A 13,302-nucleotide genomic window follows, 5' to 3' on the forward strand; every position below is an offset into this window, starting at 1 on the left:
CAGCTCCATTTCCCCCTCTTAATGTCAACTAGAATATCGGCTAGCCCCGTTTGCTCTCTGATACACACCGCTCTCTTCCTGTATCTTAACGTTAGGCCTAACATATTTCTTGCCCTAGCTATTTGTGCGGTCCTTAACTTGTTCTCGAGATTCTTTGTTAACCTCCAAGTTTCTGCCCCATATGTTAGCACCGGTAGAATGCAATGGTTGTACACTTTTCTTTTGAACGACAGTGGTAAGCTCCCAGTCAGGATTTGGTAATGCCTACCGTATGCACTCCAACCCAATTTTATTCTTCTGTAAATTTTCTTCTCATGATCAGGGTCCCCTGTGAGTAATTGACCTAGATAAACGGGCTCCTTTACAGACTCTAGAGGATGACTGGCGAACTTGAATTTTTGTTCCCTTGCGAGGCTATTGAACATTATCTTTGTCTTCTGCATATTAATCTTCAACCCCGCTCTTACACTTTCTCGGTTAATGTCCTCAATCATTTGTTGTAATTAGTCCCCATCGTTGCTGAATAGGACAATGTCATCAGCAAACCGAAGGTTGCTGGGATATTCGCCATTGATCCTCACTCCTAAGCCTTCCCAGTCTAAGAGCTTGAGTACTTCTTCTAAGCATGCAGTGAATAGCATTCCAGAGATTGTGTCTCCTTGCTTGACCCCTTTCTTGATAGGTAACTTTCTACTTATCTTGTGGAGAACCAAGGTAGCTGTGGAATCCTTGTAGATATTTGCCAAGATATTCACGTATGCCTCCTGTACTCCTTTATTACGCAATGCCACTTGAGTACTTGACTGCTGGTATCTCTACTGAATCAAATGCCTTTTCATAATCTATGAAAGCCATATAGAGAGGTTGACTGTACTCCGCAGATTTATCGATTACCTGATTGATGACATGGATATGATCCATCGTAGAATATATCCCTTCCTGAAGCCAGCCTGTTCTCTTGTTAGACTGAATTCAAGTGTTGCCCTGATTCTATTGGAAATTATCTTGGTGAATATTTTATACAGTACTGAAAGCAAGCTAATGGGTCTATAATTCTTCAATTCTTTAACGTCTCCCTCCTTATGGATTAGTATAATGCTGGTGTTCTTCCAGCTCTCTGGTACACTTGAAGTCGTGCAGCATTGCGCTAAAGGGCCGCAAGCTTTTCAAGCATGATATCTCCTCCATCTTTGATTAAATCGACTGTTATTCTATCTTCGCCAGCAGCTTTTCCCCTGGTCATGTCTTGCGAGGCCCTCTAACTTCATCGCTAGTTATAGAAGGAGCCTCTGTGTTCTGTTCTTCACTACTTCGAATGAAAGTAGCTTGGCTGTTTTGGGCACTGTACAGGTCAGTATAGAATTCTTCCGCTGCTTTTACTATGTCATCAAAATTGCTGATGATATTACCCTGCTTATCTTTCAGTGCATACATCTTGCCTTATGCCTATGCCAAGTTTTCTTCTGTGGTGTAGGGGAGGCCGGCTAAGCTGATACCAGCGAAGGAAAAGCATACACAAGAAACCAGCAGTGCACGGGACGATGTTGGTCCTGTTTCCTGTTTCTGCTTGTTGTTGTTTCCACTTTAAGCTTGTTTCTTGTGTATGCGTTTCTTTCGCTAATTACATCTCAGTTGACAATGTAACAACTCGCCCAGCACTTAGCCTTGCTGTAGCTCTTCTTTCTCTTTTCTTCTTTTTACTGCAGCATAAACGCGATAACGCGTGGAAAAATAAACATTTGCTATATAGACGCGCTCTGTTCTTTTCCATGCAATTGTTTCTGTCACTGTTCTTCGTGTTGTAATCTTCGATGCAGCTGCTTTAAGTAATATTGACACTCTATAGCCCCATTTCTTGCTTAACTTCTGGCTATAGCCGCCACGAGCCACGACGAAGCCCTCAATCCTCAAGTGTATAATAATCGCTTCCGGCCTCCTTCGCCGCGAACGCGTAAAGCGCTGCCCGGCGCTGTCCGTTCTTCAAGCCCTTGCATGATTGCCGTCTCTCTTTTTTGGCAGTCCACCCCGCTCACTAACAACCCCTGCTTCCTCAACCCACCCCCATTCCAGCAATGGCCGCCCATGAAAGTGCTCCCATCGCCTCATCGGCAAACACTTCCGCAAACTCGCGCGCGCTGAGAAGCGTTTGATCGTCGTCGTTCTCCCCCTCTTCCCTCGTTAATTCTGTGCAGCGCCGTTGCAACTGCTCGGGGAGGAAAAAAAAAAAAAAAGACTGTGCAAATCTAAAGCACAAGTTTGAAACTACGAGGAATGAAGCTTTAGTGAAGCTTATAAATGGATGTTATACAACTTAATGCGATGCGTATAAAAGCGCCGTTTATTTTCACCATATGCAACGCGCAACCTTATACGGTGTTTACGTTTACGCACAGCACAGGTCGCAGCAATGATTCCATGCAATGATTGCGCTTGTGCGCTATGCCGGTAATTCACAAGCTATGCTGAAATGGCAAACACCAAATCGTTAGGCTGGGATGCAGAGTGTAAGGATGCATCCCAGCATGAGAGTGGGATGCAGGATGCGAGCGGGATGCAGAGTGCAGCGATGTGGTGAGGACGAGGACGATCTATGGTGTCTATGGAGGAAAGAATGGTGACCAGATATGTACGCACAAATTACGGCAGATATGTAAATTCATTTAAGAATGCTTTGCCCCTTGTGGCAAAGCGGCAAACACCAGTTGTGGGGCATTATCCAAGAATGGGCACCCTCCCAGTGGTACATACCAAATGGTTTAAGACGGGGTTAATCCAAATAAAGTAATTTAGGAAAAATCTAAATAACGCATTTAATACGCACGTACACAAACAGACACACACACAGTCAGCCACGAAAGCTCACAGGAGACGCGATTTGCGAAGAGGCCCGATTTCTGCGAAGCCTGTGCACAAAACCTGTAATTCAACGTTTCAATATTTATTAGTTTTTGCGACTTGCACAGCGATCCAATAAAAATAAAAGCGTCATGCCTTAACAGGCCATTAATTCACATTTGCCGTGGAAGCAGTGTTTCGCAATACAGTACAGATGATGACCAGCCGTCCAGCCCACGTATCCATTAACGCGACTCGGTAAGCTGGTTGGTACATGTTTTGGAAGCAAACAGCGCGCTAAAAACGGGACAAAGCACAATACTTCTTGTTGTGTTTCGAGCTTTGTCCTGTTTCTTGTGCTGTTTACTTTCAGAACCAGCGTAGTATTTAGTGTTCCTCCCACTTATTGCGAGCACATGGAGACTTTAAAGAAGATATACGAACTTTAATGATATGCCGGTGATGTTAGCCTGGCTGATCGCCTGGCATACTACTCGAGGTTCTGCGTGACAATTAGGGCATACACAGCGATCAAATGAACACACAGACAGCACATACAATCACAGACGCTCACATACACAGTGGAGATATTCACAAAGTTGCCTGTGGACTTGGAAAAACACCTAGCAGTGCTTTCGGGCTCGGCTCGCACAGCACTGCACTGGTTCTAGCGACATACGCTTCAGCAGTTCGTGATCAGAGGTATAAGCGATGCGTATCGCTGTTCAGGGGGCAGAAGAGTTAAATATATGCAGCGCGCAAGCTTCTTTGCCTCTTTCCACGCTTCGTCATGGTGGGAGCGAAGCAGCCACGGTGAAAGTGCAGTAGACCCTTTTAATAATTGTAAAGCCAGCCTTCCCGTGAGGCTAGCTTGCTCAGCTAATTGCAATAGAGTCATTATTATTATTATTATTTGCAGTCCGCACATATACGAGAACAGCTTGCTTATTTTATTAGATGGAAAATGTAGGCTTGATTCTCATGACGAAAGTGTGCGCAGGAGACAAGCATTATGCAGCTGGTACTTTGCTTTCGTTTGAATCACGACCGATACGCAGCTTCATCAGTAGGGCGAATAAGTAATGCAGAGAAGCGCACTTGCAAATTTGGGAAAACGGTTTGTTGCGAAGTGGGCCGATCCCGGTGTTTGTGGGACGATATAAAGTGGGCCGATTCCAGGGGGCAGAATAATCCGCAGTCGCGTGGGTCTCCGCGTATGGTCGTCTTGTCGAACAGGCACGTAATTTATATTCTGCAATACGCGGCGCGGAAGAGAGTGGCTATGTAGCGCTTAATTGACCGCTTCACGAAAGCTTCTCTTTTTTATGCATTCCAAGATATGCGTTGCATCTGCATAGTTGTTTTTATTATTTATGTATTTATATTTCTGTGGTTCTGGAATTACTATATAGCCTCGACCAGCAGAACTTGAGTTGGTTTTTTTTCTCTCTCTATCTCTCTCTTCTTCTCTCTTTTCTTTTCTTTTTTTTTTTTCCCCGCTGGTAGACTGCGTCACAATGACCTGCTGCCGTTAGGTGAAACACGTATATACAGAGAGCTCGGGAGCACGCAAAGGAGCGTGATATTTCGTCGCTGTATGCGGATGGATTCCCAGGAACCGGTAAGGGTGAACGCTCTTGTTTTTTTTTTTTTTTTTTTTTTGCTTCCTTCACAAAAAGCCCTGGTTAACGTCCCTGCCTTTCCTCTCTTCTATCTCTCTCTCACTCTCTCTCTCTTCACAAGAAGCGAGGCCTACTACAGATCAGCTTGGCGTCGGGCGTTGGGCTAAACTCGCGAGTGCGAAGTGCCGTGAACGTATAATAAGGGGGTGGCTTCTCCTTTACACCGCTTCCCGTTTTTCTCTCGTTGCCTCCTTTTTATCCGTCGCGTATTCGAGGATGCGGAAGAGAATATATTAAAGAAGAAATGAAAAACATATATTTAAGCACACAGCACTCACCCAAAAAAGAAAGGATGTGCTGAAGGACGTGAATTCGCCTCACCTTTTCCAGCTCACATTGTCTTTTTTTTCTTTCTTTCTTTGCCTTCATTTGCTTTCTTTAATGCCATTTTTTTTTACTTTGTGGTATTTCCTTCATCTCCCCTTTTATGCACGTGGTCTGGTTCTTTGTCAGCTTTAGTCATGAGGTGCGAAGTCTGAACAATTGAGGAGGAGTCTGCACTCCTCGCCTAAAAGAAAAACGCGAAAAGCGCTGTGCGTAGTTGGAACGTGTGAACGCGATCCCGCCGCACGCCACTGCATACGTTATTTTTGCTGAGAAGCTCAGAGGAAGCGAGTCAGCGAATGAAACTTCAGCGAATGGGCCTGGTGCGCAAAATTCTCCTCCGAGACGCTGCATTTGACTTAGCCAGTTTCCTTGGCGCCCAATCCACCGCAATTTTTTTTTTTCGTCTTCTTTTTCTTCACTTTTTTTAAGAGCGAATAGCTGTTTATGTGACGTTACTTGGTTGTTTGAGACACAAGAACGATGCCGGAAACGTGTCTACGAACGTATATTATCCATGACATGAAGTTACAACAAGTTGTCATCGGTATACATATACTGCCTTCTGGAGAACCTGCTAGCGAGTAAACGTAACACTTTACGTGTGGAACGCAATATAGAGTTTTAGTTTGTCCTTAAAGTTCTTGACGTTTGCGGATACCGGGTTCCCGGAGAGATTGCGTGGCAGCGAAAACGCTGGTAGCGACATCTGGTTACGCTGTGTTTAACCAGAGAACACGCAAAACAGGGACTTAAATATTCTAATCCTCCAATATTGTAACCCACGCATTGTAGGGGGGGGGGGGGGGGGGGGTAGAAGGTCTCTAGAGACGCGCAGTGCGTTTGGCTGCAAAAACGACGAAGCCAAGGGGAGGACGCACCGTCACGCTCTGCTCAGTCGGATCTGCTGGAGACGGGGCAACAATCTGACTTCCACTGCGTGCTTCTATTTCGTGAAGCTTATGAAAGTTCGCAATTTGTTTTTGAGTTCCTAAATTGTAACGATTCTTTCTTGTCTCTTTCTTTGTCTGTTATACAGGGTTTTCCCAGCATCCACGCAGCACGATTTTAAAAAGAGGAACGGCGTTTACGCGAAGGAAACCTAGTGCGCATTGTTTCCAGTACAGTGGAGAACTACTGTCCTAATTACCAAAGTGTCAATGAGAAAATTGTAGAGCAACATGAAACACTTCTCTGTTGCTCAATACGTGGTACATAAATGCGTTTTTTCGAATGTGAAAGAAGCCCGCGAATACACGCAGAATTGCTGCGCGCCTGACCGCTTCGAGGCACTTTGTTCATTGTTTGTCACCCTAGCGAAGGTATATATATATATATAGATAATATATTATATATATATATATTATATATAATATAGAGATATAGATGTTGTGGGACAAACAAGGGTATATATATACCCTTTGTTGTCGCAACTAGTGGTCCCTGTGTGTGTGTGTGTGTGTGTGTGTGTGTGTGTGTGTGTGTGTGTGTGTGTGTGTGTGTGTGTGTGTGGCTCGGCGGGCAGCATTATTGCGATAGCTATTAAATGGACACTCCAGGCGCATTTCTGCCATCGCCGTGATGTTCCGTATAAAGTCCAAGGAGGATAACATCGCCGCGCGCCGTATGCTGTATGTGCGAGTTAAAGCTTGCGAGGGTGAGTCGACGATGGCGGCTCACTCTCGCGCGCGCAAGGGAGGAAAGTGAGGAGAAAGCGCGCAGTCTTCCGTCGCGCGCAAGGCACCGGGGGGGAGCGGAGGGAGGGAGTTCACGTTGAAGCGAGAGGCCGCACGAAGGTCAATTCGCTCGCTGCTGCTGCCGCGCTTCCTCGCTCCAGCGTTTGGACAGCGAGTTTCCGCGGTCATCGAGCGAGATGTGTTCATGTTTGTTTGTGTGCGCGTGACTGCATGCTTGTTATTTCATTAGTAAGCGAACGTTTACAAGTTTATACGGCCGATACAACTACTATCCTTACTTTGTATAGCCGTCTACTAATTTGCTATCCCAATCGATGCTTCGCCTTTCGGGCGAAACTGCGACTTCTTTTGTAATGCTTTCGTAACGATTATTTTCACGATCATCCGTTCTGAATAGTGTTTCTGTTTCTCCACCCTCACTGTATGTGTACACACACACACACACTAACGAATGATGCTCCGTGCGTGCGCAGGTGACTGCGGTGTGAACATTCCCACTTGGCGTGAGAGAGCGTGAGAGTGGCGAAGATGCGCGTCTGCGTGCTCCTCCTCCTGGTGGCCGTGGTGCTGGTGGCGGTGCTTCACGCGAGCAGCGCCAAGCGGCCGCAGCACGGCGGCGAAGGCGGCGTCGAGCAGCACGGCACCAAGAAGCACCACCACAAGGAGCGCCGCCACGACGCCAAGCACCACGAAGGAAAAGGGTGAGTGGGGGGCGCGCAGTGGAAAAAAACCTGGAAAGGCTCGGTTTTCAACGTTCCCCTCAATGTTGCCTAGAACCAAAGTACAGCGAAACACCGTCAGAACCGAAGGACGCTTAAGCTTCGCCTTTAAGAGTGGACCGCGACAGCATTCGAAGATCCCTGGCTGCTTATCAGGCTTTTTATTGCGATAGCAATTATATGGACACTCAAAAGCAGATTTCTGCCGTCGGCGTCGCCGTCGCCGTCGCCGTCGCCGTGAGGTTCCGTATGACGTCAATGGAGATGAAATCGTCGCCGGTAAGTGGTTCTTGAGGGAAAGGGAAAGGTTGGCGCTATCTTCTGCAGCCCTTGAGGGAGCACGGCTCAGCGCCAATGTCGCCGCGCGCCGAACGCTGTATGTGCGAGTGAAAGGGCGCGAGGGACGCGTGCTTTCACGGGGAGTGAACGCACGGCGGAGAACAAACGCGCGTTCTGCTCTGTGCTCCCTTAAGGGCTGCAGAAGTAGGCGTCTCTCAAACGTGCCTTCTTCCGACGCACGAAACGCCGTGCGGGGGAGGGGGAGGGAAGGGAGGCGACGTTTAGCTGCGGCACCAAGTGCCTATTTATATCAGAGGCTCCGGCAACAGTCACCAACGCCGCAAGCATTTTGAGCGAACGCGGGCAAAACGCCGACGGCGTCGACAACAGTTCTGTGTGTTGCCGGTGCTGCTGCATGTCCAAGTTTATACAGCTGATAAAGCTGCTATCATTACTCCGTATAGCTGTCTTCAAATTTGCTATCGCAATTGATGCTTCACCTTTCAGGTGAAACTGCGACAACTTTTTACTCGTATATTCAAATTACAATCCGACGCTATCACGTCTGTAGGTTGTGGTTAAGTCGTACTTTACGAATTTTCTGACGGATTTTACTTTGAGAAAATCAATTTTTGTTCACTAACGCCTTGTGCCACGCGATGGGCCGGGGTCGGGGTGGTTTGGGGTGATGTGGTTCGGCATGATTGTTTCCGCCAGTCGCCGATGGTTAACGCTTGTCGCCGAAGCCGACACGGACGCCGACACCGTATTTTCTGCGACACGGGGCCCTTAACGCTATCGCGTTAAAACTTGGAGGACGCTTAAGCTTTGCCTTTAAGAGTGGAATGCGATAGCGACTGTGCAGGGCTGAACAATGGCTCATACCCTCGTAAGGCAGAGGCTACAAGCAGTGACTCATCAATGTTTCATAAGCCCGTAAGCAAGGAAAAAGGGGTTTGTGTTTCAGTTTCCACTTAACAGAATTACGTTTTCTCGTATACTCAAATTACAATCCGACGCTATCATGTCTGCAGGTTGAGTGTAAGTCTCACTTTACGAATTTTCGAACGCATTTTACTTTGACAAGTTCAATCAGTTCAGTAACACCTATGCACCACGCCGAGGGCCTGCGTGGTTGTGGTTCGGGATTATTATTATTTTTTTATTTTTTATTTTTTGTGATGGACAACGCCGCTAGCGGCGGATACCGACCCCAGGTTTTCTGCCCTTAACGCTCTCGCGTTAAGAACGTTATCTGCTGCTGTTGCTGTTGGTGTTGGACCAGTACATGCCCCACAAATCCGAAATACCGTGCCACATCAAAGAAAATCAGAACGACTCGTTCATGCTTATGTCTGATGATCGAGAGTGCACATTCGTACGAAAAAGAGTGAAACGTTTTTTGAGCTAATTAATTATAGTACAGTAATTAATTAGTAATTGGTTTGTTCAGCTATACAATATTGAAAGCTCCCTACAGCGTATTCAAAACACTATGCTATGGGCTTTGGGTTAAGTTTCCGGCGTTCAAATCAGAATTTTTAGGTATAAAATTCAACGTATAAAAAATCATGCGTAGAGCATTACAGGGATAAAGGAACACCGAAGATGAATATTATATTACAGAGACACAATCGAAAAGATGACTCGATTCATGTTAGTAAATTACCCTTGTACGATACCAAAATTCCACTCGACCTGCCTCGACACGCCAGAAGAAACGCGGAAGACGGGTGGCGAGACCACCTTAAAATTTCCGCACCAGTTCACTCTGACGTCATGAGATGTGATGGCGTCTGATTGGGTCTAGCTAATTGCTTATTGGTAACTAAGCCGCACATTGTGTTCGTGAGTTAATTTATCGAGTTTCGAGAACTTTCACAGCGCCACAACGGCTAGTAAAACCTCGTTATAACGAAGTCGAATGGGGTCGCCAGAATTACTTCGTTATATCCATTATTGCATGTACTGCCCTATGAATCTCTATGGGGATTTCAGCAAGACTTCTAGTTACTTTGTTATATCCATTATTTCGTTGTATCGCGTCTAACAACAAGGTTTGACTGTAGTAAATTACGCCTCTGCAATAGCAAAGTGGTCACTCGTACCGTGATATGAGGCTAATCCAGAGAAGACGCAGAAAAGACTACACGTGACTAACTACTACTTCCTGAAATGCCCGCACCAACCCTTATTGACGTCATGCACTTTGACAGCGTTGTCAACTCTTGTCCAGTTGAGTGTTTATCGGACAAGAAGGACTATACATCGCCTTCAGAACGAACCAAGGAATCACCTAAGCTTACAAGCCCGAATGCGCGGGATCAAATCCCGGCCGCGGCGGCTGTATTTCGTTGGGGGCGAAATGCAAGAACACCCGTGTACCGAGCATTGGGTGCACGTTAAAGAACCCCAGGTGGGCAAAATTAATTCGGAGTCGTCGCCCCTCTCCCCCCCCCTCCCCCCTTTCTACGGCACAACTCAACATCAGATCAATGTTTTGGCACAAAAAAACCCAGAATTTAATTTCATTAAAAAATACTAGAAAATTGCTTCGAAATCCATGACGTCGCAGTGACATATACCTGCGCTGCCACTGTTTCCGCACGATATTAAAGAAAAAACTTTGTCGTTCATTTCCGCCGCAAGTAATTAACAGGTTTCTGCGAAATTATAAATAATAGAGTTCTGCAGCGCTTCAGGTGATCAGACGAAGCTTTTCAAGCTTGTATTGTGGCAAAGGAATACCAGAAATAGAATCCACTTTATTTACAACACACAAGTTAGAGGTCCCCCAGGCAAAAAGCTGTCGCAGATAGCTTGACGGGACCTGGGGGCTTACGTGGCCGTTTCATCGAATGATCGACGGGCCCCTCCTGTAGAAAATGCGTCGCTGAACAACCGTCTTCAATGACCCCTGTCTGTTTGCAAAGGAGTACAGGGACCGTGCTTGATAAAAAAAAAAAAAGGTAAAGCCCGAATGAGCGTGTAAGTAAGCAAAGCGTGGCGAGAGGACCCTCACCGAGAGGAAATTGGCGCGCGTGCAAACAAGCCGACAGGCGCCGACAATTCCGCGTGCACGTATGCACTGCCCGCGTGTTGCCAACTGTTGTCAACTGCGCTGTTGTCGCGTGCTGCTGTGTTTACTCGCTTCTAGCGGGCACTCCAATTTTCACGGACAGAAATGTGAAATGCAGTCGGCCCTCGACTGTAATACTCGCTCCGATTTTCGCACTTCAAGAAATTATAAAAGCAATGATCTTGATTGATCACTCGACACCTTTTTTGTCACGGTCATAGTGAGAGCAATGGCGATTTGTTCTTAATTGGACAAAACTATATTATGAAGGGTGTGCGAATATTGATTTTTGAGACCGAATCGAACACTAATTGAACAGTGTCAGAAGGGAATAAGCGAATCGCATAACGAATACGTTTCGAACAGTCTCCGAATAATGAACAGTTGTATTCACAATTAATATAAAAACGACGTTCACGTGTCATTACATTACACGTTATGAAGCGCTCCTTACCAAAAGCACAACTGGAGTATTAGGAACAAATAATCAGTTTGTGTGCATACACAGTACTCTCTACAGAGTGTGTGAATGATCGCTGTACAGCCGGCAAAATTTGGCTCTCTGACCGACGTAGCCACTATACGTAATTTCTCGTGTGTTTTATGTTCGATTGCGCACACTTGACGTTCTGAAATATTCGAAAACTATTCGAAAAATATTCGTATTTACGAATAGTGACTATTCGATTCGCTACCCGAAATGTTTTAATATTCCCACATCTCTACAATTATTCCACAGGGATGGCATCACTTACCATCCCTGTGCAGAGGCCTCCTTATCGCTGCCCACAGCCCAGATCGTCTTATCTTCGGTACCGCCTTTGGAATTTGAGATACCGCATTTCTTTGGTATTACAGGGAGAGAGAGAGAGAGAATAAACATCTTTAATATTGTTACGCGAAGGACGACTCAATGTAGATATGTAAATGCAATATGTAAATGCAGCTTTGGAGAGGCGTCCTCATTCCAGAATGCCTTGAGCTCGGGCCGCGTCCTGGGCCCTCGCAATCAGCCGTACGTTGTGGTATTGCAGAAGCGTAATTCGACAACACATCTCAATTTTCTCATCAGTGTCTCTTTTAAAGTTTTGCCATCGGTTGTTCGGCAGCTTTTCCGGTTTATCCCGTCCCCCTTTGTACACCGCGGCCGATGAGAAAAAGAAATTTCAGCTACCACGCCATCCACTATATTGCGCGTAGAATAAAGCGCTCTGCTATTTGAACACGGCCGTTATTGCGCAAAGTTACGGGCTTAATATTTGCTCCGGTCGACGTTAAGCGCTCAAGGAACGCGGTAAATCGATGCGGTTCTTTATACGTGTATTCGCGGAGCGTGCGCATGAAGTCGAATGAAATGATAACATCCGTAACAGTATTACGCCAAAAGCTTGTTGCTTCAGGCGTCGCCTCTTCTCTCGAAGCACCGAAAGGTTTTCAGTCCACTTTGCCTTTTTATTATTATCATTTTGATAGCTACCGCGCACGATTTCTCCTTTCCAAAGTGGAGCTGCTGTAGCGAAGACGGTGATCGGGACAACTGAAAAAAAAAAAAAAAAAAAAAGGGGGGGGGGGGGGGGTGCTGGGAGGAAAGTTCTGAGGACGGGAACTGCGGAAGAGGCTGAATGGAAACCAAAAAGCTATAGGTGGATCCAAGCACGAAGCGTACGTTGCCTCCTGAAAGTCTTTATTGCTTCGTTTGTTTGTTTGTTTGTTTTTTTTTTCGTCTGCCAAGAGGCGTAACGGCGTGCAGAAGACAGCAATAACAATGGACGCGCAACCACAGCAAGTGCTTTTCACCACACGACCGTGTGCCGTCTGCTGCTATGTCGTCGTCTGCTGCTCCGCTGGCGATTCGAAAAAAAAATACAGTGGTAAAAACAAAACAAATCATGAAAGTGGCTTGACGGCGTTCCGTGCTTTTCTGTTCGCGTAGCGGGGAGGCAATTCAGCCTCCAAACGAAGGGTCTTGTGCGCCCCGGGCCGAAATGAACGCACTCTTCGGAGCTTCATGTTGGCGCGTGCGTATGCTACGGACGCACTGTTCTGGGCGCTGTTCAATATAAAAAGAAAGAAAGCAAGAAAGAAAGAAAAAGAAAAACAGAGAGAGAAAGAGAGAGAGCAACCGGAGGGGCAAGGAACTGTGCACACAAGACCGCAGGGCACGTGCATGGGCTCTCTCCGGCGCTGGAGAGCCCGAGAAAAAATGCAACTGCACGTAGGGATGTCGCCGTTGCCAGGTATACCAACACCGGGCCTGCGCCCTGGCCCCTACCGAGCCTCGAGACATTTTCTCGTAGTCAACCCCCCCCCCCCCCCTCTTTTTTTTATTGCGCTGAGCCGAGCACCTGCCTCTCGATCACCATGCCTCCCCCCTAAACCCCGTCAAATGGCCCTACACCTTTTCTTACTATACCATGCAGCATTGTAGAAGCTAGACCGAACGAGCCAGTTGGAAGAGGCACGCCGTGCTCTGTACGCTGAAAAGGTTCTCCTGGTGCAAATCACTATCTCGGTCGATCTTTCAACTTCCAACAGATGTGGAATTTAGCGGCCGGTGTTTCGCTTAAAAGCCCGTTTATGCACAGCACTGATTTGTTTTGTCTGGAATGAATCATAACCGCGCGTCGCCTGCGACGATGCCGCAAATGAAGAAAATGAGTAAATAGAGAAAGCAACAGAGTACGGAG

General features: G+C 46.6%; 1 protein-coding gene across 1 annotated transcript in view; it reads left to right on the plus strand.

Annotated features, from left to right (window-relative positions):
• LOC119446636 (uncharacterized) overlaps positions 1-13,302 on the plus strand; it is a 54,858-nt gene that overhangs the window by 20,351 nt on the left and 21,205 nt on the right. Inside the window, exon 2 of the mRNA XM_037711123.2 lies at positions 7,012-7,239. Within this exon, the coding sequence (XP_037567051.1) occupies positions 7,067-7,239 (173 nt within the window). The 5' untranslated portion in view covers positions 7,012-7,066. The remainder of the gene's footprint in view (positions 1-7,011; positions 7,240-13,302) is intronic.

The sequence above is a fragment of the Dermacentor silvarum genome, chromosome 3 (assembly GCF_013339745.2).
Source record: "Dermacentor silvarum isolate Dsil-2018 chromosome 3, BIME_Dsil_1.4, whole genome shotgun sequence".
Classification (NCBI taxonomy): Eukaryota; Metazoa; Arthropoda; class Arachnida; order Ixodida; family Ixodidae; genus Dermacentor; species Dermacentor silvarum.